This window comes from Micropterus dolomieu, linkage group LG23, assembly GCF_021292245.1.
Source record: "Micropterus dolomieu isolate WLL.071019.BEF.003 ecotype Adirondacks linkage group LG23, ASM2129224v1, whole genome shotgun sequence".
NCBI classification, from domain to species: Eukaryota; Metazoa; Chordata; class Actinopteri; order Centrarchiformes; family Centrarchidae; genus Micropterus; species Micropterus dolomieu.
Window position 1 is genome coordinate 20,146,792 of NC_060172.1, and position 27,486 is coordinate 20,174,277.

The 27,486-nt window shown below is 39.7% G+C and overlaps 1 protein-coding gene across 2 annotated transcripts; it reads right to left on the bottom strand.

Annotated features, from left to right (window-relative positions):
• Positions 1 to 2,504: 2,504 nt before the first annotated feature.
• On the bottom strand, positions 2,505 to 26,204 carry LOC123963695 (periostin-like). Of its 2 annotated transcripts, XM_046040711.1 has the most exons (23): positions 25,975 to 26,204; positions 25,175 to 25,273; positions 18,869 to 18,933; positions 18,591 to 18,748; positions 17,324 to 17,488; positions 17,063 to 17,209; positions 16,680 to 16,821; positions 15,161 to 15,373; positions 14,919 to 15,053; positions 14,508 to 14,656; positions 13,894 to 14,030; positions 9,627 to 9,757; positions 9,298 to 9,428; positions 8,123 to 8,225; positions 7,962 to 8,029; positions 7,802 to 7,847; positions 7,681 to 7,716; positions 5,803 to 6,105; positions 5,657 to 5,686; positions 3,811 to 3,855; positions 3,485 to 3,571; positions 3,361 to 3,396; positions 2,505 to 3,067 (listed from the first exon to the last, which is right to left on the bottom strand). In XM_046040711.1, exons 1-23 carry the CDS (start codon positions 26,091 to 26,093, stop codon positions 3,012 to 3,014), a joined length of 2,601 nt encoding a protein of 866 aa, XP_045896667.1. In that variant the 5' UTR covers positions 26,094 to 26,204; the 3' UTR covers positions 2,505 to 3,011. The 2 variants fall into 2 exon arrangements, with proteins under 2 accessions (XP_045896667.1, XP_045896668.1); XM_046040712.1 differs by lacking the exon at positions 3,811 to 3,855.
• Between the last annotated feature and the right edge of the window lie 1,282 nt (positions 26,205 to 27,486).

Here is a 27,486-nt window from a genome sequence, read left to right on the forward strand (position 1 = left end):
CTCTCTTGTCCTCTGCTTGTTCCTGACTCTTCAACTGCGCTTCGGCACGCGCCCAGCGTGTCCCCTCTCCCGTCAACGCCCTAAGAGTTACTTAATTAGGGATTGTAAGTGATTGTAATCAATACACTTTTTGTTAAATTCAGTGAATATTTCCTCACGGTTCACTAGCTCTCTGTTCGTGACTTTGACCTTGTGTTTACCCCAATGTCAATCTGATTCTTGTTTGGCCTGATAGGCTTTAGCACATAAGTTTTCTTATACAGCTCTGGTTCTGTAAATGGAAAACAAAGATAGTGGCAACAGTTAGTGCTCATGCACAGGAGTGTTGTGGGGAGGGAGGCAGTGAGAGAGAGAGAGTCCTATATGTTGTTAAATGTGCTGGATTCAAGGCACTGTGAAGAAAGAGAGATGGCAGAGAAACAGCCAAAGAGGAAAAGGTCTGAAGAGTATAAACAGACATGACCAGGCAAGGGCAATAATGTTTCAAAGCTGGAGATACCAGACATTTGAAGTTCTGGGGGCGGAGGGAGGTATGTATTTGTTTGGCAGTTGAGTTCAAAAATCAACAATCCTTTTGCAGAATTACTCTCACTTTAAATGGAGAACGCCAATTTGCATTTGTAAGGGGACAATGGATCTGAATTAAGTCAGAATTTTATCCTGGCTGTAACTTCAATATTAAACATGCCATAATATGGCATAATCAACAGATTCTAAGTACTTAATTATCTATGTGTTGCTTGTTTGGTCATTTGGGGATGGACCAACCATCTACAACTGTCCAGACTCAATCTTTGTGCTGATCTCATGATATCATGATCTGAAGTTGGGTTCAAAAGAAATGTATAGAGTTGTGTCATTGTCAAAACGAATAATCCATCATTTCAAGCCAGTGTATGGTCCAGGGGTGCAGCTTCATAATGTGTTTTTGCAATCAAAAAGAGCCAAAGAATCTGAGCTTCTAAACCCATGTGCTCCATGAGCACACCTACAGTAAGCTCAGATTTATCATGACCTCTATTCGTACCTTGTTATCAGCACTCAGTGACGTTAAGCCTGCAGTCCTTGTGCACACTTCAACTCCCCTCTGCTGCTCTGGATCATTTTAATGTTTCAACAGAGCTACACTACACATAGTGAACTATTTCGTCATTTCTAGCTTATGGTCCCATGTTTCTCTTCTTCTCAGAAGGAAAATCTGATATGCTGCAGGAAGAAAATTAGTCCAACATGAAAAGCATGAGTCCAACAGAGAGAGCATACATGTGTAATGTGCTACAGCAAAAATTTTGCATCGTGTAGCTATTATGTAATTCCTTACTGTACAATGTTTTTGTACATATTTTTACCATGCAGATACCCTTTGATCAGGACATAATGTGAGGTACGCAAGTGGTGGTCCAAAGCCAATAAGAGACTGGCAAGTGCAAATACTCAAGAGAAAGAACTTGCTCTTCTCTCCTTGACACACCCTCATGTTGTAAATATATGGAAATATTCTTAAAGGTATGTGTAAAAGAAAAATCAGTGTTCATTAAATAGCAGGAACTAGATAAATTTTAAAGGAGTGATTAAGAAAGATATACAGTTTTTGTGGGTTTTTGTGTGTGTCTGCATAACTCAGATACTAATGAGTATACACAACTCTCATACTTAACACAGTATGTTATGCATGCTTATTAGTATCTAGTGAGAAAAACACATAATGATCATGAATGGTGTCTAGCGTACCGTCGAGTATACAATATGTTAACACCTTAGATAATGTGAGAGAATGATAAGAGATAAAGAATGTGATATAAAATGTGAAAATTATTTTGAAAAGCTATGGAATTAGTGAAAACCTCTTACTTATTATTCATAAACAAATTTGTGAAACCACAAAATCAAGCCAGAGATAAAAGGCAGCATCTATAGAAATTGTGGACTCAAAATATGTTCTGTATTAAGCTTTGGTTTATGATCCACATGGAAATAAAAGTTTGGGGTTGCATTAACATGTGGCTAATGGTGGGACTGAAACTTTCTACTCACCTACCTTTGTGGTGGTAAATTACATGACATAATGCAGATTTGACTCATCTCATCTCTAACTGTTAGACATTGATGTATGTTGTTCAATATGTAATATTTTCATGATGTATTTTCAAGGATTTTATTTGCTTCCATTGTCAAGGTGAAAATCTTTACTGTTAGCATTTTCATATATGAACAATAGAAAGAAAAGATTAAGACATTTTTATATAAATACAGAAATCCTGTTTTATTTTTATTTGGCCACCATGTCAGTTTCAAATATTATTGAGTCAGGTAGCAATATAGAAAGGTGGCATTACTGTAATGAACACATTTAATTTCTGTAAAAAGAAATATGTGATTGTGAAGCCTGATTATACAAGGGCGTACACTAGTCAAGCTCACATTCAACAGCATGAAACATTTTGGTATAGTAAAAACAGAGTAAAAACTGTCTTGGAAGCTGTAAAGAATAACTGAAAACAATATAAAAATTCACGGTAGTCTTTAATTACCATGTGATAATTTACAGTGGTACAGTACAGCATATAATGCTAGCAAAACACTGTTTGACACTGTTTGACTCGTCCTAGTCATTAAAATGCATCCATTGCAAAGAATGCAAGCACCATAAAAAGCATAAAAGCAAACCTTTAAAAAATTTCTCTCAGTGGAAGAATATATCTCACCTGACACACCATCACCTCACAGCAAAAGTTTATATTTCCCTTGCACACTTACATTACTTACATGAAGGGTATGCTAATTTCATTGCATAAGTTTATACATAATACCTATCAAATACAGTATGGTCTAGATGAAATAGTAAACAATCTTAGGGATTCCTATTAATGGTTTGGACAAAAAAATAGCTAGATTGATTTGATCTCTCCCTATTGGTCCACAGTTTTTCGATCCTCCAGCGCTCGACCAGGAGCACTGGAGATGGATTCAGTCTCTGCAGTGAGCGAGAAGGTGTTTAGTTTCTGTAAGATTCACTCTCTTGGCTTGGAGTGACGCCTGGCTGGCCTTGCTCTCCTCTTCATTCCAGCTATAAAAGAGGAGACAGAGTTAATGGAGGGAATCAAAGGTGTGACTAAGTACAAAGATAAAAGCAAACATGTCAAGGAGGAAAGACATGAAACAAGTGAAGAATAGGTGGAACGATGCAAAGATAGATAATGGAAAGAAAGAAATCACATGAGCGAAAGGGAAATCCAACAAATTGCTGTTAGATAGTTGCTATGCATATTTTCCAGCTGTGATTATGTGGTTTCTGTCAAACTCTTTTTAGTCTGATCCAACATTGTTGATGAATGCTTCATCAACTAAATGTAATCTTACCTGGAGCTCTCTTGGCCGCAGCGAATCTACCTCCCTCTGCAACATGAAGAGACGACACAGTCAATCACTGAATTTGGACTTACACACATGCAACTACTACACAAAATTTGTGCAGAGTGTTCACCTTGAATGATTTTGGTGATTCTCTCTGATTCCTCATCGATCTGATTTAGGTTGCTGTGGATGGTGGTAATCTTAGAGAAGTCTGGGCCTGAGCGTCCAAAACAAAACCATCAGATCCAAAATACAGAGTAATATGTCCCTCACATACAACATCATGTAGTGAGTTACATCAGTTTTAAAAATGCATCACATTCTTTTTTCCACCTTGAAGTAACCACTTGTTTGAATTAATACATATTTGTAAACATGATTATTTCAGGGAGGAAAGGACACAGACATTTAAAAGAAACCTGTTTGGTGTAAAGAGTTTGTGTAAGGAGACCCTACCCTCAATGATATAAGGCTCGTTCACCGTGGGGAATCTGGCTCCACCTTCAGACGGGCAGCGGAGAAGGGTGTTGAAAGTCACTTAACGACTTAGCAACTGTACTGACTGACAGACGGACAGACTGACAGGTACATACACCCTGATAAAACACCTCCTCCGCCACCGCCAACACAAAGTCAAGTACAGATGCGCAGTATTTATGAACACACACACACACATACACACACACACACACACACACACACACTCTCTCTCTCTCTCTCTCTCTCTCTCTCTCTCTCTCTCACACACACACACACACACACACACACACACACACACACACACACACACACACACACACACACTTGCACGCAGTCCACAAACTAAGCTGCAAGACACCAATGAAGCTGCTGTAGGTGAAAACTCACCTTCACCCACACAAGCCAATGGCTCAATGGTCTGATTTTAGCACCCCAAAATGGCCCATTATAATTTGCACACTGCTCACACACACAGCTGTGTTAGACAGAGAATGGGTAGTATTGTATGTTTCTTGAGAGACAAGAACACTGACAGAGAGATGTCAAACAGATGGATATGTGGTGAGATGGACAGGCATCCAAATCATGGTGCACCACGGCCAGTAGAAGAACATGTACAAAAACTTGGCTTTAGCTTTATGTAGTTATGTGTGCCTACCCAGAAGATGAACTATAAAAATCAACCTCCTGAACATCATTACTGAGCCTATACCAACAACATAAACCAGAATGAGCTTGTGATGTTATGAATGGTGATTGGCCAAAGATTGTCATAATATACTGTAGAATCCTGTGTTCTCTATGTAAAACACATCTGGCTCTATATTATTGCAGCATGTTATTGCAGATGATTTGTGGTTCTCCCCCGAAAGTACAGCAGCCAGGAAGCAACATAACTGGCCCCAGCAATTAAACATACATTGAAACTGGCTTTCTGTCACTGGTCTTTTTCATGAGCCTGACTTTTGTGACAATATAGGCAGGTAGGACTGTTTAGAATAAGAAACGTGAGCATTAAGTGTAATTATATTGAACTGTTTTTCTTCAGGATGATATCAGAGGTTATATTTTGTGTGATTAGTGGTGGTACCCCTCAGATTTACTTGGATACATGGATAGATGGCTCTAGTCCTCAATACAGGTTCTGCTTTGCTTATCTTTATTTGCAGCCATTGATGAATTTGTTTTTTGTTTTTGTGGGGTAATAACATATCTCATGATGCCACTGGCAAACAGGTGGATGTGAAATACTCTTTTCACATTCATTCAAATGTTTAGCCACTGCTTTTAGTGGATGTGACCATGTCAGGTGTTTTATGAGCCAAAATTGAAGTCTGATCAAGAAGTTGAGAAACTGAAAAGACAGGCTCATGCAACAAGAGGAAGCCAAAAATGCTAGCCTTAAAGACAAAGAATTAGCTTGAAACCATCAGTGGTAGCCAAAACAAACAAGTCACTATGCTAGTGACTTTAAGCTAGTGCTTATATGATTGTTAAACAAGCGTAGCACAGGTTTTACAGTATAACATTCTTAAATTTGATTGAAATGGTTTTGATTTTCAATTACATTTACCAATCTTAAAAACCTCCATAAATTACACAAAAATGTGCCTTTAAAGCTAAAAAGGTAAACCATGAAGGTTTTCTGTCTGATGATTTAATTGATGAACACCAAATAAAATGTCAAATGAAATGTGAAATGAAATTCATTAAATGACGATGCTGAGTTAACTGTGGGCAACAGGACCTTGGATGCATTTGTTAAAAAGAGATATTAGAAGATCCATGAAAGTTCATCACGCTCTTCAAGGGAGAAACTGACCTGTTTTTCCATCTGTATCAAGAGCTCCACCTGCATTAAACAAAATGTGTTGTGTCATCAGAATCTATGTTGAGCTCTTTGTGAAGTTCAGATTTGATTATCTAACTTATCATTTGCACATAAAATATGAATGATTTAAATCTTACCTGCGATGACTCTTGTAACCTTGGTGATGGTAGGCTGTCCTTCAATGACCCTGGTTACTTTTGTGGCCAAAGGATCTCCCTCGAAGTCCCTGGTTACCTTTGTGACAGAAGGCTTTCCCTCAATGACCCTGGTAACTTTTGTGGCCAAAGGATCTCCCCCGATGACCCTGGTAACTTTGGTAATCACCGGCTCCCCCTCGATGACCACCTTAGTGACTACTGGTTCTGTCTCGATTACTCTTGTTACCTTGGTGATGACTGGCTCCGCCTCAATAACCCTGGTCACCTTTTTTACATCGGGGACTGTAAAGAAGCAGAGGTAACATGAGCGTCCATTAAGAATGATAGAGAGAAAGGTTAGCTTTAAAACACTCCCACATTTTCTCTGTTATGATTGAGGAGGGAGGTTCAAGCTACAGTATGTGAAGTTATCAAAGCATGCAGAACAAATAGAGGCTGCGTAGGATATTAGATTTCACCACTGAAAAGAAAGTCTAATAATTGCTGCTGTTACGCTTCATGGTGCCGTGAGCTGCTCCCTGTGGACAGATTTCATTTTCGCTTCTACTTGTTGAGTTTCAAGCATCACATTACAGACATGTTTACATTTTCATACATTTTCATGAGTTTTGGTATTTAAAAAATCTTGTCTACTGATTTTAAAATGATACAAAAGGAGAAAATGTGACATGTTACACAATCATAACAAATTTTTCTTCATTCAATTCCTGTCTGGGGGCAGATATGTTGGCTCTGCAAAACCTTACAATTCCTCTTCTGAATCAGCTTCAACAGAAACTTCAGCCAGGGACATTCTTTCAATTATTTTATATTTACGGCTTTTGGGCGATGATTTTTTTAATGTGACAGTATTTATATGAGCTTTAAAGTGTTGGAAGCTGACACACGTGTTTTAATCAGAGGGTCTCTAATCTTTGGCCTGAGTTCCCTTGATACGTGGCCTCGTCGGGTAATCAGAGCCAGACTCTTGTTTTCTCTTTCAAACAAAGTCATTAAGAGATTTTGGTAATTTATACTTTAAACTGACTGTTTTGCTTTATGAGCGTATACTGCTACAAGGATATACATGACCTAATAGCTTATTCCACATATTTTCCAAACAGTAAAAATAATATAATGATGGAATTTATAATTGTGTGCGTGCACATTTGTGTGTATTTGGCATGTTTTTTTTTACCACGTTTTGTTTATACAGATATTATATGTGAAAACTATTAACACAATGCCAAAAAATAGTCATTGAGACCAAAAGTAAAATATACATTGTAAAACATTGATCAAGTATAATGTATTTCCATAATGTTATAGCATAAAATGGCAATCCTTAAAATGAAATCCTCTGGATGTCCAGACTTTCAGGTGTATAGTCCATGTAATGTGCCTCATTACCTTCGAAGAATAGGACTTCATCTCTCCTATGTTACCCAATACATCAAGGCATGCTCCCATCTGTGTGGAAGTGCACTGGCATCAGCCCAACTGAATGAACAACATCCAAGAGTCCTTTAGGGTCTCTGACCCTGTTTGGCTTTGACAGCCTAATTACCTCATCCCTAAAGGAGCTGATTAAATATGCCAAGAGGTCCAAGTGGACTTAAGCAATAGCGAAAGTGGATAATCAGAGGAACAAAGACGGGGCCACAGCAGAGACCTGAATGGAGCGATGATCTGCATTTAATATGCCTGTGGCTGCAGGTTGGACTTTAAGAAGAAATGCTCATTATTGAACAAAGAACATGAATTAGTATCAAAGGCAGTCATGTCTTTCGTATTCACCACCAATGATAACTATATCGTACAACCACGACAGATTCAAAACATGTGTTTTAATAATGTGGTTAGGGATAGCAGTCTTACCTGTTTCAAAATAATGTGTAGTTGTGATGGTACTCTCTGTGAAGTAACACAAGAAGTTTTAAATTGTCACAGATGCAATAATAACACATCATACGGTGACAGTGGACCTAAGCAAACTTACTGAGGAAGGTGAGTGGGATCTCAGCATAAGAAAATCCAGAAACAAACTAAAGAACAAAAAGCATACCAGAATGAAAGGGAATAAGAATAAAGACACACAAAAAATAATATAAAAATTATCTGTACATATTCAGACATATGAATATGTTCTCTTTCTCTACCTTTATCTGGATGTACTTAATCAATTTCTTCAGGAGGACCAGGAGGTCCTGGCGGCCCACAGGAAGGTCTGTAAATAATATGCATCATCAGAACATAACATAATGCCTCCCAGCACAGTGTGCACATTGCATGAATATATCATAATGCATGCTGTTCTCACCGGCAGGATAGAGGACATTCTTCACCACATGGATCACACCATTTTTCGCCATCAGGTCACTTTTTGGCACATCCACAGAGTTGACATGAATAGAGTTGTTTACCTGGGAAAAACAGATTTTTCAATGTATTAATAAACACATTCTTATTTTATAAGCTACATCAACTACTGCCTTAAAAAAATACAATACCAAGACATTTATTGTCTAACACATCTAAATTTACACTTTTTCAAAATAGTTTGACATGAGTGGTTTTGAGGAAATGAATCAGGAATTCATTTCCTCCAATTTAATTATCTCCATGGAGGTGACTGAAGGTGGACATGCTGAGTAGAATAGAGATAGGTTTCCTTTCTCCCCCTTTATTTTAAAACCAAACCCCAGGCTTCCATGAATCACTGTCCCATTTTTTCTAATTGAAGCCTCAATAGCCCACTGTCCTGTTGGTGAATTATCTCAAGAATGCTTTCCTGTGCCCATTAAGGAATGATCTGAGATCTGATAGCACGATAGAGGGGGAGCAAAACTAAGGTAATGGGTTAAATGAAGATAAAGCCGACATGTAGACTGACAAGCAAGCAAGAGCAAGGCAGACAGAATGAAATGGCAGGTGGAAGGCATCAGAATGGGAAGCAGGGAGTGGTGTGTGAATACCAAGACTGGGTGTTGATGGAAATGACGGGAAGCTAGGTTTTTATTACATCTGGCCTTGCTCCAGAGACATCCAGCTTTGAAGTAATAGATTAGCACTGGCTCTTAGATGCTATTATTTAAATGTGAATGTGGGGAAAGACTGGGTTTAAGTCTCACAACAGAGACCTGAAAAAATGTAAATCTTGATGCCAGATATGCTCTTAAAGGAAGAGTCAGCCCTTGAATATGGTCTCCTCTGCTTCATGCGTTTTAAAAAAAATCTTAAGTGGGCAGTAATTGAAATCTAGCTGCCAGCCAACTAGTCTGCGGGGTGTAATCATAGATGAACATCTTACTCAAATGACAACATTCTCGATGGGTGGAATTTCATGTGCGGATACATCTGTTAATGCATTTCCAAATTGTTTGATTGATCGATGACATTTCATCCCTGTTTGATTGATTGATGACTGAAATCAGTCCTTTTTCTTTGATTCTGAGAACACAAATACACAATCAAATGATGGCTGATTCCACATACAGACAAAACTTGCAGGTTGTTGCCCTGGAGGGTTTTGAGCAGATTGGTAACTCCTCCCTCTAATCCTCCATTGATGAAGATACCATTACTGAAGTGGTACAGCAGAATGATCCTCAAAGCATTCAGATCACCTATGAATGACATGAACATAAGGCAAACTTGAGTTACCTACTGTAAAGGGGAGTGTGCATTCTACATACAGTATATTTTCTTTTTATTCTTTTATATAATTACAAATCAGTACAAACTAGTTCGACAGCTATCCCTAGTCTTATAATTGAGATAAATGAAAGGATGTTGATATGTGTTCATTTCAGTGGCGTACTCACTTTTGAGCAAAGCCAAGTCTTCTCTACTGAGACCATCAAACGCATCATCAGTTGGTGCGAAGACAGTGTAAGAGCCTTCTTGCTTCAGCAGCCCAGTCAGACCTGCGGTCTCCATCAGCGACAGGAAAATCCTACAGTTATTCAAATAAAATAAAAGAAAGAAAAGAAGAATGTCAATAATTCAGACAATCAACATTTGTATTTTTTCATAGTGTGTGAGAAAGCCTACATTTTTAAACTTTTGGGTTCATGGAAATGATAATGTTGAAGATGTTTTACACAAACAAAAAAGAACAGAAATAAAAATGAAAAAGCATTTTGAGCCCTACCCCAGTTTTTTTAACGTAGTGGTCAGTGACATCACATAAGGGATTCCCCAACCCTGACACAGTGTTTTTTATAGACAGACAGATATAATTTAATGTGTCAAATTTTTTCTCTTTTCTTTTTTTTGCCAGTTCTGTGAGGAACTACTGTGTTTCAGACTGCACAAACAAGGACACAAAGAAAAGTACAGCTGTGGATAATGGCAGAATGATTAGTGTGCTGTTAGTAGACCAGATTTTATGTTGCATTTGGACCAAAAGCACGTCATGTAAGACAGAAGGATTATGGTTTTGGCAATATTATAAGATGGAGTTCAAGCTGGGATTTGTGTGAGACTTATGCGCTTGTGTGGTCCTATTGATTCAAACATCTGCTTCCTGAGTTATTCATCATCCGCCTTTACTGGTGCCAATATCAGTCATAGAGCCAGAAACTGTGAAATGTGTTTTGTCAGGCATTGCCACTAATGTTTGCTAATTTTTTTGTGATGAAGGTAACATTCTCCTGACAACTCAATTTCTCACTTTTCCCAGTATCTTAGATAACTAGCAGGCTCATCATTTTAAGTCTGTGTTCTATCAAACGTGTGAGCACAAACCGACCTTATCAACCTTATCATGTTTTTATTATTGTTGTACTTTCTCTTACCTACTGTAATGACCCTGTTTCTCCTTACAAAAAGGAGTCCACATGCCACCGTAAATGTGTGTGTATGTGTGTGTATATATACTTTTGTTTTACTTTTGTGATAAAACCACTGAATGTTTTTGTTATCTTCGACATGCTAAAATATGGTGTAACAGTTGCACAAGTAAAGGGGCATCAAAATGTTGGTTACAAAGCAAAAGCTAATGTTCGCGAACATTGACTAGCATAAGCTACTGGTCATAGAATTTAAGGCTGTGGCTACAAAGTGCAGCAGAGTATTTTGAATTGAACAACGGAGTGTTTTATTTCTTATGAGTTAAACTTTTCAGTTACTAGAGGACAATGTTGTTATTTTTTCTTTAACACATTATGTAGTCTCTCTTTAAACATACAAATTGTGTTTCCAAGTCAGGAAAGCAAATATAATAAAAACAACAAATAAACACAATGATGAAAATAATTAATGTAAAACCAAATACAACAAAAAAAAAATCCATGTATGTTTTTTTCTTTGATTATTTCGTTTCAAAACCAAATCAGAAAAAGTTGTTTTTTGGTTTTTCCATTTTAAAACCAAAACGGAAAAACAGGTAACTGGAAAACAAAAAAACAGACATCAGTTTTTGTTAATCTGTTTTAAAACCAAAATGGAAAAATATTGATTTTGATATTTAATGTGTCCAATTTTTGTAGCTTTGTGTGTTGCGGTGCCTGATTAGCCTAATTGTAACTAAGATGAGCTTGAACATCAACATAAGTGGTAGTAGTTTGAAAAACAGGACAATATTATATAGCTGCAGTACGGAAGGCTGCACCTATTGGCTCAAAGTTCAGTTTGTAACTCACTAGCAACAGGAACAGGAACGCTTTCCTGAGAATTCTCTGGTTTTCAAGATTTCTTCAGTATCACATTAATTCAGTGATAGTTGGCAGTAGCCTACATCCAATGGTACACAGCAAACATGAACTGTTATTAGTTAATTTGGCGAGCTGTATATTAACAAATCATACATGGATTAAAATTTTCGTTCAGCCACTCTAGGCTACACTGTTTTGACCTGTCCTTTATTTTCTGAGATGGAAAAATTTAGAAAGTTGCACAGCGCTGCGGAGAGCCTCCAGCTGCAGGAACACATGGATTAGGACAGTGGTCGGCAATAGGCGAACCTGGCCAGAACTGGCCAGAAATCAATAATATCTGGCCCGCATAAAGATTGCTTTGATAGCAGAAATATAAAAAATAAAACTATTGATAGTGGCTGGTTCTGAAATAGATCGCAGACATGACAGCTACAGTTACTCACTTAATCACTTCCTCTTAAGTGATTGTGCTTTCAAAATAAAAGTGCGAAAATGGTTTTTGCAGTGCTTTATGTAGAGTTGAAAAGTTCTGAAGGCCATTCAAAAGAGTATCTGGCTTGTTTGACACACCTCTGAAAAAGCGTCAGTAAACAAGTGATCGGATTAACCTGAATTTCCTCAGGCAAACCAAAATAAGAGTGCGAATCAAACGGCGGTGTGGGTACACGCTGCAGCACATGCTTTCTTGTGAGCATGTGCAAAAGTGTTCTTATAATGAATTTGTTTAACAAGGGAGAAAAAAGGTCCGCAGGATGTTGGGATCAATCATACAATCCTGCCAGCGGGAATCTCGCACACTACTGACTGAACCAAATGTGCACACGTAGCCTATGTTCAAGGATTTTAAAGAATTTGATTATATTCTGCCCCGCCATGTGATGGCTTGAAAAAAATTTGGCCTGATGCCAGACATATTTGCCGACTCCTGGATTAGGAGCATCGGACTTCATCCAGCCATAGGGAACGACCACTGACCGTCCAGTGCACCGGTTCCACTGGCAACACAACTCATAGTAGGTCTACCGCTGGAGAGGGAGCGGGCGCTGGAGCCTACATGGCGAAGGAGAGGACGCCGCGGGAGCGACCTGCTGCAGACGGTCAGCGATCCCTCTGGCTGGATGAAGCCCACTACTGATTTATGCATGATCCATGATGATAGGCTACAGAAAAATAGAAATGAATTGCAAAAATAGCATATTGTCAATATTTTAGAGACCCCACAAAATATTACAAATCATGTTTTCAAGGGAGGTCATGTCTTATTAAGAGAAGTAAAGCTCCCCCTGGCTCCCCCTTAAGCCTTGAATACAGGCCTACTCTGGAGCGGACACAGACACAGATAATCCTTGCCAAAGTGCCTAGGTGGCACCCTGGCCGTAGCCTCAAGACAAAACCCTTGATAAATATATTTGGGTATTTTCTTAGATCACTCAGGTAACCAGCTGCTTCAGATCAGCCCAAAACAAAATGCTTCCTTGATGCTGACGAGGCTAGAAATTGAAAGATTTTGAGTGCTTGAGTGGCTCCTCCAGCTTGACGCAATCTTGCAAAACAAGTAGCCCATATTCTCATATTTCTTTTTTCGTATGTGGCTATAATAGGCCTGTAGTGCTCACTTCTATAATCAGATTCACCATTGTTGATATGGGATGCGACTTGAAAAGAAATAGCCTTAGACTATAGGCTATAAAATAGAATAAATAGCTTAAATATATAATATTGACTTTTTGTTTCACACTGGACATGAACACCGTTCTCCTTGTTCTGGCCCTCCATTCACCCCAACCACATTCTCAGTCTTTTCTGTTAAATAGCATCTACCTGCCTTTACCATCACAAACTGACGCTACAGGGTTTTCACCACTGCGTTGACCCATGACACTATAGGGATCCCCAGTGCATTACAGACAGACACCGATAGGCCTTAACCAACGCATTCTCATCTCAATGCGTCATAACTGACGCTTTCAGACAGCGTGAAAAAGCGTAAGGATTTTACGCTAAAGGTACCCTTCAGCGTCCACATGAAATGCCCCTGTTTGCTACGCAGCAGAAGGGTTTGCCGGTTGACATGCATAAAGTCAGTGACTTAGGTTAAGGTACTAACATTTCTGATGGTTATGGTAAGGGTAGGGACTAGCTAACTAGCACTTCGGGTCTCTACGGGACATCCCAAAGCGTCTCATATAGACGTTTCCGGAAGTGTCTCATAGAGACGCAACCTTTAGCGACAAATAATGTTTTCCGTTATGGGTTTATGGATGGGTCTGTTTTTTTGTTTACCGTTTTTCCATTTTTCCGTTTTGGTTTTTCAGAAAAACCAAAAAATGATTTGGTTTTTTGGTTTTTCCAATTTGATTTTGAAACGAAATAATGAAAGAACGAACCATAAACGGATTAAAAAAATAGTAAAATACAATTTAGTTCTTACTTGAACCGTCCGTCAGCAACCAGGAGCTGGTAGATTGATTTCTCTGCAGGTCTGATGAGGGATTTCATAACATGGACGGCAGACTTGCTTCCCTCTTTACTGCCGCGCACCATACATGCATTTTCTATGCACACAGCCTAACAAAGGGAGAACATTCAGAGAGCAGGGTTATAGGCCTAAAAATCCCTGTAGAAATCTGGATACTATTCAGCTGACTGGAGGGGGTCACACTGTTCTGTTTGATTGTAATCAATCAAAAAAATAATACAAAAGTTTCTGTGAGTAAATTAAACGCAGCTGTTTCTAAAATCTGAACCACCAGAGCAGGAACACACTTTATCTGCCAAGAGCTGGACTAATTACCTGTTTTATTGCATTTGTTAACAGTTGAATGACAGCAAGATCATGTTAACACTTGGTTAGGGGCCTGGTAATAGCTTTCAGATTTCCATTATGGAAGCAGACACACTTAATTGTCTTTTCATCACTTCCCATTTATCTTTTATTTCCTGTTCCTCCCTGACTCTGTTTGACTCAATACACAACAATATGTACACACACACACACACACACACACACACACACACACACACACACACACACACAGGTCTCACAGTGCGGTAAATGAAGACTCTGAGCAGTTTGCCAGCCAGTGTTTCCAGCAGCTGTCCATTGTAAAGCTCACTCAGTTTAACTTTGAACTTCACGATGTGGTTTTCCAAAATGAGTCTCAGCAGATTCTGGTCTGTTGACTTCACCTCATCTGACAAACAAAGAAACAAGTTACAGATAGAAAAGACTTGGGTAATTAAATGCCAGTCCTGATAAAACATTTCTTTCAGCCTTAAAAAGTCCTAGTAGTGGAAAGTATGAAATTATTATTATTATTTTTTTATTACATATGCCAGTTTTGATCTGGAAAAAAACAAAATATGCCTTTTTGTTTACATCCATGCTCAAGGTAATTTCTCTAAATAATTGTGCCGAACTGCTGCCCATAAGCACTTGTCTGAAGATTGACTCACTAGTGAAGGCAGTGTTGAGAGGAGCAAGTAGTGTGTACTCCGTCTTTGGACCCAGGGAAGCAGCTAAGCCTAATTCGGACACCATGTCGCTGAAAGTGCTCTGGGAGTCTCCCATCAGCTCCTTCCCTTCCTTGGCTGATATGAATCACATAAACATGACATGTCTGAACAAAAAAAATATTTGAACGAATAATAACATTTGCTGAGGGAGAACTTTGACTAAGATTCAAGATTTGTTTTACCTGAGTCAGGGATGAGCACCTGGTCGATGAGGTGGATGACCCCATTAGTGGTGACAATGTCCTTCTTCAGCACCATATTGATGCCATTCACTGTCAGACTGTCGCCATCACAACCAATTTCTATAGTGCTGCCCTCTGCGGTCTCATACACAGACCCTGCCATGATTGCTTCTGCACACTGCACACTGTTCAACAGGTGGTAGTTCACCAGGGCTGAGTACATGGGTGGAAGTGGGATGGAGATGGAGGGACAGAAATATAAAAATTTGCTGATCAGATTTCACACTTTTATAGACTTTGTGGGTTGCCTGTAATTATTTTTGTAATCTGATGACATAATTCAAGCTTTACATGAACACAGACACATATTCTTTCAGCTCTTTCAGAAATATTTAGGCACTTCTATCAACATTTAGATATAGGCTTACACCTCCGACTGAGTCCAACTGTCAAACTGAGCTAGCAAAACTGGCCTGCAAAAGCAATGCAATGACAATGTGAAAAACCCTTTCAAAACCACAAAAATCATTGTTGCACTCTGGGCCAAATGTGGTCATACTGTGGTCAAACCTTCCCTTGTAGAAACAAGGCACAAGGGACAAGGCTCCATATGATCTTTACTTTGGATCCTGTTCTAACGTGGTTGGTCAGCAAAGTCTGTTTGAGGTGTCCCCAGTGGGACCTACTCACTGAGGACGCCGCAAACTGGCATCATGCTAATAAGGCTTTTGACTCAGCAAATAAGCAGATAAGCTGCCCCTGTGGAGACATGTGTTTACCACTTTCATTCTGTGGTTTGTGGACGTGTGTGTATCTATTCCTTAACCCCGGAGAATTTGATGGGCATCCAACCTTAGGCCTGCTTTTGGTAGGAATTTGCAGACTGGGTTTGGAAGATGGTATCAGTAGTTAAATTTTAATTTGATATTAACTTGTCAGCATGATTCAAGTTAATTTCAGAGTGGGTGTCAAAATCAACTAGAATAACAGACTACATGCTAGAGACTCTGTGATGCTGTCTTTAGGGACAGTGGTGCTTTGAGCTAAATGCTAATGTGAGCGCGCTAACAAGTTCACAATGGCAACGTATTTAGTCACAAACCAAAGTATTGGACAAATTGAAATGTCTGAGGATGGTGCTAGAAGATAGGAATACCCAAACTCATTAGGATCATCTGGGAATCTCGAATGTCTGTACAAAATGTTGCGCAAATCCAAACTGTTGATATTGACATATTTCACTGGTGAAAAGTGAAAATTTTGATCTGCTGGTGGCACTAGAAGAGTCAAGGGAGGACCAGAGTCAGTAGGATTCATACTCTGGGGACCATGGAAGTCTATGCAAAATGTCATGGCAATCCATTCAACACTTGTTGAGATATTTCATTCTGGACCAATGTCATGATCGTCTGACCAGCTGACATTGCCATCCATAGAGCCATACCATTTTAAGCCAGCGTGGCTAAAGAAACTTGAGTGCTCTAAATGTCATCATTAGTGTTGGACATGTACAACGTACCTACAATAACAGCCTTGTCCTCCATAATGCGCTCCAGGTGGCCTGGGCTCAATTTGTTAAAGGCTTCATTAGTGGGAGCAAACAAGGTATAATGGCCTGACTGGTCCAGCTTGTCCATCATACCAGAAGCCAACACTGCAGCCTGGGTAAGAAGACAGTTTATCTCACATGCAACATTTTGTCATACTGAGATACTGAACTGAATTAAAAATGTTGCTAGAAGCACTGAGTTTCCTATTGATACTGTTTTTAAATCTTTTTTAAGTCTATTTAGTGTTTTTTGTTTTTTTACACACGTTTGACTTTAAGCACATTAGTCAAATGTAGTGTTGGCTTTGTAACCCGTTTTCAGAGATCAGCTTAAAGTGCTGTGCATTACATACACTGAAGGAGGAGAGCTCATCTCTGTTATCCAGGACGTCCTTGATGGTGTTGCCCACAGCGGTAATGACCCGATCAATGACGTGCACCACACCGTTTGTGGCCACCTGATTACCATGGACGATCCTGGCACAGTTCACTGTCACAACCTTCACAAAGAGGAAATGTTAAGCCAAGAACAACACTGGGGCCAGAAGGCTTTCATAAAGGTAATTCAATCATGGATTCATACTTGTTCATTTCTACACTGTGCATTAACTGACCCCAGTTGAGTAGTGGTTGATGTAGAGCCCCAGGTCATTGTACATGGAAGTGACAGTCATGTCGTTCTTCATGTCTTTGGTCAGAAGACGCCGATTCACCATGTGGAAGTGAAGAGCGTTATACAGCTCGATGTTCACGTTGCTCACCAGTGCAGACCGTATGGTCTAGGGGAATCAGAACATTAGTTAAAGTGCAGTAAGTGTATCAGTAATTATTATTAGTGCTGGGCAACGATTAAAATTTTTAATCATGATTAATCGCATTATTTTCGCGATTAATTGCATAGTTATGCGCAAAATTGAATAATGAATTCTAAAGTAGTGTATTGCGCACTTTTAATTTAAATGTACTGCTATATACACAAAAGTGCAATAACATGTGGTAAGCAAACACTTTAAACAAATAAGGTGCTTTTTACCAGAAGCATTCCCTTTACACAGTAGCAATAAAATATTTCTTGTAAATCTCAACTTAAACATTAATGTAATCAAATCAAATATAAAACCAAAGCTATTTGCCACTGCCAGGGCATTACCTTTTATAGCTTGTTAAAACAAGTAAGAGTCCAGAGTCACAATCATAACATCATAACAGGCACCTTCTAGGCAACAGGTTAACATATATGAGACTGATTCTCGCTGTTTGTGAGTTTCCAGAATCTATTACTGTTTAGACTAATAAATAGGACATCAACAGGAGGGAATTTGCATGGCCGAGCAATCCCTCAAAACTAGATGTGGGCCTATCAGGTAAAGTTATGTATAATTTTGACTTAAGTTAAATAGGCTACAGCTGTTTAGCGCACAGAAGCCGTTGCCATCGTTACTCTCAATAGAGCGCCTGCCGTTTACTTGTTGCCAAGTGACTACGTTGTAATTTTAAGACCGTTTAAGACCAACATCTTCCCCAATACTAATCATCATGCAGTGTGTAGCTATACACTTTGCTATGGCATTTGATCGCTTGTCTTACTTTTGCTTATCTGGCTACTTCTCCCACATGCTGCACCCAGCATAGTCTCCCTTCACTACTTGTTTGGATGGGTGATTTGCAGGCTGATCAGCATCCCACCCCTCCTGTGACGCATGGTGACCCATGATTTGACAGTATGTGTATTCAGAGCCAGTGAGCAACGGTCTTTCAAAATAATAATAAAAATTGCGTTAAAGTGCGATAAAATAATTTTCTCCATTAATTAGGCCCAGCCCTAATTATTATATTTATATGTGTTCCCAAAGAAAAGTTTTAAACCTCCAGTCTACTTACAGGGTCCAGCTGATCCCAAGCATCATTGTTTGGGGCAAACATGGTGTAGGAGCCTTTGCCTTCAATTTCCTCTCTCAGCTTTGACATGTCAGAGTATTGCTGTGTGGTCGTAGCCTTGACGAGCCCCAGCGTACCATACACATTGTCAATGGGAACCACTAGGGGAGAAAGCACAGGAATTGTTCATGCTCAGAAACAGCCTGACTTTGAATAAACCCCAATTTATGGGTTAATAAATATTTTAAGACCATTTAGGGGCTGTGGTGAGAGGTACCTACCTGCAGGGCATCCTCTCATGCCGTCCAGCTTCATGTACCCAGGACAGCACTCATAAAGGACCACACTTTCAATAAAAAAAAAGAAAAGCACATGTTAGACCTGTGAGTGATAGAGTAGATAAGCTGATCATGAAAAAAATACAGTAAAGATATTCAGGTAGAGCTATACATGACAATGAGTGGCTGTTTTTGAAAAAACAAAAAGAAAGTGGGGCTAAAGCCTCCCGGCGGAAGCCACCCCCCTGGCCCCGCAGAGGGCGCAAGTCTGCCCGGGCCCACCATGATTTATTGTGTACGGGCCCTGCTGTGGCTCAGGGGGCCTGTGGAGAATAAATGACCAGAGTTCTAAATGAAAGGGGCTTGCGTTTATGAAGATGTGAAATAAATGTATGTCTGTGGGATTGTTATTTGATTTCCAGTTAATAGCGCCACCTAGAGGCTGATTGACAGCCTCTCAGGAGGGCGTGCCAGATAAGGTCCCCAAGTTTGGTGTAGATCAGACATTGCAAACGTAAGATCGGACATGACACCCTGTTTTTACTGTTTGTGCAAACATTTGTTAGCTTGTAATTATGACGTTTTTTATTGGATGAAAATTCCCTCTACAAACTTTATCGGCTCGGTCCAGAGATGGTCCGTGCCAAGTTTGGTGCCGATCGGCCTTGCAGCTTCAGAGGAGTTAATTAAAATAGGTTTTCCAGTTTTTGCAATTTAGCAAAATGAAAATGTCATCGCACAGAGGTGTGTCCTATACCATCGGAATCGGCAGCATTCCCCAAAGATGTAGACATAAGGTTTATGAATGTGCGATGTCGTAGGCCGTAGTTATGAGGCCAAATGTCCTTTCGTTGAAAATCCCATTGATATAAATGGGATCGTCCAACGGTATTTGAGCTTCAATTATAGCGCCACCTTTAGGCCGAATTGCACCAAACACCCTGTTGTCTATGGGAAGTCCAATCGGACTTGCGGCTTCGGAGGAGTTCATTAAAATAGGTTTATCAGTTTTTGCGATGTAGCAAAAAAAAGTCTCTGCGGAAATGGGTGGGGCCTATACCAGGAGCTCGATCACCCGAACATGTGGATGTAAGGTTTTTGATATCCGCCTTTGTATTCGGGAGTTACAGCAATTTGAAAGTTTGGACCTTGCTTGTAGCGCCCCCTAAAGGTAGAAGTGAGCGAACTTTTTTGCATGCTGTCTTCACATGGGCCTGAACCTACCCTGTGAGTTTCGTGTCTGCAGCACTTACTGTCTAGGCTGCAGTATTGGAATTAGGTGAAAACATATGGAAGAAAAAAAAATAAATTAAAAATTAAAATCCGAGCGAAAACAATAGGGTTCCCAGCTGCTTTGCTGGTACTTTGCTGGTACTGGGATGCCTTGCATTCGCGGGTTCCCAGCCCACACGGGCTTGGACCCCTAATTAAAACGTAGAAAGATAAAGGTAAAGTGAATGTAATGCAAGTTGAGAAAAGAAAGGAAGCTTGCCAGATCAACAACGCAGAATTGACATCTCAGAGTAAGAAAAACAACCCCTGGAGCTGTAATGGGAGAGAATGGCGAGCGCTTGGACTGAGAACAGTGAAGACAGTCGAGGCCGGAGTGCAAGCCTGCACAAAGAGGGGATTTTACTCACTGAATACAAATCAATAATTGGGCTAGGGCACATTTGAAAGTCAGAGCAGAAGAAGTGACAGTGTAAGAAAACATCCCAATAAAGTAAGCGAGTCAAGGAGAATAACAAAAGACAAGAAAAACACCATTTACATGAAAGTGGTTCATTAAACACTTCCACAAGAAAACTGGCAGGGAGCACACAACTCCCAGCAGGCCAATCACAGAGAAACACTGGACTGAACTGAGAAAGAAAGACTAACGCTTGACACTTGTTTCAAGTGAGCCAGGCAATGTTATGTCCGATATCTCAAGCTACAGCAATAAACGCAGCATATGAAAAACAGAGACCAGTAAGCAAACTCATAAGCTTTAAACTATTTTGTTCTCTCCCTACAAACTTACTGTTGAATAAAAATGCTAAGGAGTATCTATATAGGCTGTCACACTAATCACATCGAACAGCATCGTCTCAAAAACTTTATGGAAACCCACGGTTATCAAATTCCTAAGGAAGTCAGAGCTTTACAGTAAATAATTTATGTTCATCTAGGTACTGTTAATATGTTAAAATAAAAACCAGACAGGGGTGTCTGCTGCCCCCCTGTCTGGTTTTCTTGGCCATTAATCTAATTCCCAAGGAAGTCTCCAAGAAAAACAAAGCCTTGATATACAGTCGACTTCTTGTGCCCATGTTTATATATTTAGAGGGAGGGGTGGAAGTACCAGCTTATGAACATTTGTGAAAACAGAGCTCAAAGAAGTAGAAATATCCTGGCAGGAAGCGGAGAGGACCTGTGAACACTAAGCAAACCAAAGGAGCTGTGCAGCTGACCCATGCTTCTGATTCAGTTGCATGGCGTACAAGAAATCAAGTTGCACTTTATTCCAATGTTATGAATGACAGCATGATGAGTGAGAAGAGTGGCAGTGTGGATCACAAGTCTTTATTCAGTAAAATTGAGGTTTAATGGAGGGATAAATTATAGTTTTCAAGTAGAGCTGAACCAAAAACAATAGTCAAATCAGAAACACAAATCTTCTAAGATGGAAGCAAACTAGCAGTGAGTCAACACTAGATGCTCAGCAATGATCCACCAGAGGAACAGCCATGGAGTTTCTGAACGCTGGAATAAGTTTAATTGGTGTTTAACCCAAAGCACTTCATGGCTTCCAGTTGGAGCTTTCAGTGTGTTTGCTAAAGAGGTTTGCTTTGAGAGCTTATTACATGTTCACTGCAACTGGGGCCAAGTTTTAAGGTTTCCTGCTTTCTGTTTTCCCATGTTTTCCCATCCAAAACAAATAACTGTTTTCTTCTCTGTCAACAGTAGTGATACATTATGCAAGAGCAACTCACTCCCCTCATAGCTCACTGCAAGCAAACACACACACACACACACACACACACACACACACACACACACACACAAAGCAACATCCCTCACTTTCTCCCTTCAACTCCCTAAAATGACTCACATGTCTGGCAAACCTCTCTAATCCATGTAAATCAGCATTTGTGTGTTTATGGAGATGTGTACGATTTGTAATTTTTGTGCACATAGTCGTGCCGCATGTGGAGCAATGATTCTATGCTTTGACACTAATTGTTATAATGTAAAATATATATACATCCATGCGCAGCTGGCAGTCAGGAAGGTATGAAGTCACTGCTCCTTGGCCGTGCTCTGACAGGATAATGGATGCAGTAGAGACCAGAGACAGAACTAGCCAGCACGCTGCAACAAGGCCTCTGGCAGTGTCACTGCATGAACCAGCTCAATGTGGCTTCCAGATGAGCAGATGTGCAAACACAGGGCATGAGTGCACACACATACACACATACTGTACTCACACAGCAGCACTCGGTGGGGTTGTATGGCATCAGATAAAAACATTACGGTTTCTTCCTGATATGTAATCTACAGTCTCCTGTGTCCTTAAAAATGTTTTTTTCCCTTTGGTGCCAATGGCTTCCTGATTACTGTGCTAATGTTTTCTAATTTTTTTTTAACATGGTAATGGAGTGTAAGTTTAAATAGCATAGCTTTACCACTTCTCTGATATTTTTATGATTTGACAACCAATTAGCTTGTTTTTTAAGCACGGGCACTAGCACCTCTGCTTCCTGCATCTTGTATTTGTAAGCTTATCACATTGAAGATAATTGCTTCCATCTGAACCTCCAGCAGCTGACTTCAAGAGTTGTTTGTGGAAATGAAGGCATTAAAAAACCCCAGTGGTATCATTTAACTCCAAAGTACATAAGAAGATCACAATGCAGGTTGGATTCACGTCAACATAATTTGTTCTTTATACCCGCAGCCTCCAAGAGATTCAGTCCAGATTTTAATTAAACTGCTACACACTCAAAGCTTGTTTGAACACCAGCTTGTTCGTACACCAACCTGCAGTAAACACTGGGACATGAATAGCCACACAATAGACCTTAACACCCTTTCCCAATCTCTCACCAACACCAAATCCAACTCAGACATAACCACAGCTGGGTGGATTTCCTCCACTGCTGCTGAACAATGTCTTCATTGTGACCACAGACAGAGGGAGAGAGAGAAGAACCACTTTGGTGAGCTTTCTGTCTGTTTCTGTTCTATTTTCTTCATATTGCTATTTCAAATTTGTATATGCTTGCTGATGGAAAATCTGAATACTTTGAATATACATAGTGCAGTAAATTTCATGAACATATAATTGATATAGTTTATATGGCCCCATAAATGCTACGTGTTTCTCCATTTCACTTTTTTCACTTGGTAAGAAAGACTGAAATGTAGATGAATTGATGTTTCTGTTTTTTTACAATTACATTTTGTTTGTTTGTTGGTTGGTTCTGCAGGCGGATATTTTACCTTTAACATGATTACATTTTTCTATTACTTTGTTGTTTCACCCACATCTTTTGGCTAACTAACATATTTTATGCCAAACCTTAGTTAGTTTCCTTTGAACTTATAATAAACTTCTTTAAACTTGTTCTAAGCACCTTACAGAACGGACGTAATGGAGTAATGGGACTTTAAAGAGACAAACAACACAATAGAAACCCTCATTATCTTACCATCATGTTATATTATCTTTTTTTTTTTTTTGTAATTGCTGGGTGGTGCCATTTAATTTTATCTCAGTGTCAGTGTACTGTGTTAGGAGAAAATGACTCACTTCTGGACTCAATCAGTGTTTTATCCACTCTATCTCCCTTATTTTCAAGCATATCCTAACAGAGCAGGTGTTACAGCTGAATGCACAACTGGGTGTGTATGTGTATGTGTGTTCTTGTATGTGCATGCATTTGTATGATTGAGAGTGAGAAAGAGTGTGCAGTTTTTCTTTGAAGCTCCCACCATGCTTTAGTCACCTACAAGGCAGAGCAGCTCCAGCCGAACCTTACACTCCATCAATACATCAGCAGCTGTATTTCATATTTTTACTCTAATTCTGCACATCACTTCACAAGAAACATTACACTGACTATCAATCCATCAACAACACGCCCTCTGATATATTAAGCAGAAGCCAAAAAATCTAAAACAATTCAAACCACTCTGCTCTTTTTCTGGTTACCAAACATTTTGTATTATTAATATTTTAGAATTTAGCATTTTTCAACCAGAAGAAACAAATTCTTACAGTTAACACTGACTCACTCTAAAACAGCTATCACTCCCGCTGTGGGACAGAAAACTCTCCACTTAAAACCGCAGTATTAAAACGATCTTAGCTGTTGTTCTTTACAGCTCTCAAGGGAGGTCATTTGGTTCAAAATAACGAATAACTTTTTTTAAACTCAGTATGACACACACACACTGTTGCATGCATAATCATACACTATAAATGAAGTACCCAATGCCCACGCCAACAACCCAAATCTGGTGAAACTAAAGTTGTGAAATATCGTTCGCACAACTGCACACAAACACTAAAAGCTTATAGAATTAACTTTTTTCCTGAGCACCTGAAATGTGTCACAGAGGAAGTGAGGCATCAATCACTGTTGAGAAGAGTTTACAACATCAACAGGCCTATTAAAAGAGTGAACTACTGGCCCGCAGGCTATATAGCATGTCCGGGCTTGAGAGGAGCGGAGGGGTGCATGAGGACAAAGAGAGATAGTTATACATAAAGATGTGTGGGAGAGTGTGAAATCCAGTTCTAAAGGGAAAAGAGACTTTATGTCTTGAGCTAAAGCGCTATAAAAAAACAAGAATGATACACTGTAGTGTGTGGTCCTCTCTCAAATCTCTCAAAATCCTTAAAAATATGTATTTAAATGTGATTAAATATTCAGTCATCCTCATCATGAAATGAACATGAACCCTGTGGGTTTTTTTTGACAAAAGTGAGACAGCTGCGTGTTCAGGTAACTCGAGACAGAAAGAACCTGAGGGTCCAGAAAAAGGGGGGTCATACAGGGCTGACCTCTGCTGTTTGCAACATAATAAAGAAGGGACCAGGTAGCAGCTGAGGAGGTTTGTCTACAGATGAAATCCATACGCATGCACAGACACAGGTACTGTAAGTACTTATTCTTATCTGACTTGACTTGACATTTCTGAAATACTGCTGTCTATGTGCAGGATGTGTGGAAGTTGGGAGTGGTAAATATAAAAACAAACAAACAACAAAACAAAAACACACAGTTATTTGATCCATGCAATCTTTTGGTAAAAACTTACGCCTTCTTGCCACAGATGGAGCCTTTGTACCAGTTCTTACATGTGCTGAAGTACTTCTTTTTAGTCCCCAGGACCTGCTGCAGAGCGCAGACATTGGGTCTGTAAGAGGACGGAGAGGAGGGAGGGTGATGAAGGAGTGACAAAGAAAGTGAGATGCAGGTGAGACAGGATGTGTGTGAGCGTATGAAGGTGGAAGACGGTTGAGGGGGAAGACAGAAAAGGTAAAGAAGGAAGAACGATGAGAAGAGAGAGGTGAGGGTTGTTGAGGGAAGGCATGCATACAGGTAGAGAAAATATTCGGAATATTATGTACAGTACACACAATGAATACTTTCACTTGCTTATTTAGTCTAATCAGCCTTTTCTTCATTATAGGTCATTTAAAAAAACAATGAAATTCCTTACACTTAAACATTTCAATTTCAAACCCCAAATGGAGCCACATTATTTACAGTAGAAGAGTGAATGAATGTGAGAGACACTATTGAATTTTCCATAATGGCTTGAATCAATAATTTTATCAATGTGACTGACCTTTTTTCTCAACCTAATGTGATGTGAAGCCATGTGATTTAACACCACCTTAAAACATAGCACAAATATAAAATCTGACATGCATAGGTACATCTCTGTCAGCTTGTGACTAATCATCAGTTATCTGCTAAATCAAAAACAAACAAAAAAACATCAATAACTGTTACACTGTTGTTTAAATTTTGCATGTATCACCTCTCTCTCCCCTCACAAAGCCTCTCATCTCTCTATTCCCCACGACGTCCCCCCAAGTCCCATCTCCTTACCCTTCCGTCCTGGCCCGTATGCGACTGTGGTATACTATCTTGTCATAAGATGAAGAATCCACGCTCCCTAGACAACAGAGTGCCCCCAGCACTAAGGCCACCAGTAGCAGCTGATGCATCCTGGGGAGTTATCAGTCCTCGGCACTGCAAGGGCACAAGCAGTCTTCTTTTCTTTTCAACACACACACACACACACACGCACACGCACTCGCTACCCCCCCAAAAATACACAGGAGATATGGGACTGCATGTGAGAGAGGGAGCTTTTATACCAACAAGTCTCTCTCTCTCTAACACATACCCGTACCCACCCACTCTCTTTTTACTCCCTCACTGTCTTTTCCATAACGTTACGTTGTGCTCTCACCCGCACACGCCCTTCTCTTTAGTCAAAATCCTCCCCCCAGCTCTCACTCGAGCACAAGCTTATTGTCTACCCCCTCCCTCATTGTGTTTCATATGATTTCTCATAAATTTTTCAATTACTACCATCACATCCCAGAGGCCCGAGGACACCCTGTAACTCAAACCTTACATTGCTCTACACTCTATAATGACAGACAGTCTTTCAAATGTGGATTGTCCTTCAAATGTATATTAGAGTGCTCTGTAACACAGAGGTTTTGACCCATGCATATAAGATTGATCGAGTATTTTGAGCAGGGAACACTCTTGGAGTTCCCATCACGGTTGAAAGATGCACAAAAAGAAACAAGAAATTATAGTGACTAATTACACGTCATTCTATTTCACATTCACACCTAAGCTCACACACATAGAGGCAGTAAATACACCTCTAATGTCAGTCCTAGGGATATTTGGCAACAATATATGGGAATTATATTGACAGAAATGTTTTTAATAGGCTTGAAAAATAGGGCTGTAAATCAAACTCAGAGACCCATGGTGATGAATCTGTATAGATGATATGTTTACACTTTGCTTGACAGAAGCCTAAGTGTATTTTTATCATCCATTCCCTGGGATACACTCTCCTCCTCATTGCTTTCACGATGTAGATTCATCATTCCCACCAGCCTTTCCTTTCCTTAAGAGCTGGTCTTCTACCTTCATCCTCCCTGCTGTCATGTTCGTTGTTCATCAGCTCAACTCTTCTCCAGTCTCAGTGTTTCCCTGTATGTCTCCGTCCCCCACGCTGATTCCAGATCTGATAAAGCTTCAAAGGAAAAATCCATCATGAAACAGCACTGTGTACAGTCTTGACTTGTGAACACGAACAGGTCTAAACTGGAGACGTGCAGGTCAGCACTCCCTTGATGATGTTCACTCATAGCTAAATCTTATGATTGATGATGGTTACGCCACAAAATGTGACCACAGAGTGCACCCAGGTATAGTTAAATGTTTTGAGTCTTAAATGCATATGCATGTGATGCAGTAAATCACTTATTATCGTTAGAAAATAAATAGTATGTGATCAGCAGAATAAAGACAGCAGATTTTGTTCTTTGAATGATGAACTCACATTTACTAAGCTACAGTAGGCTACAT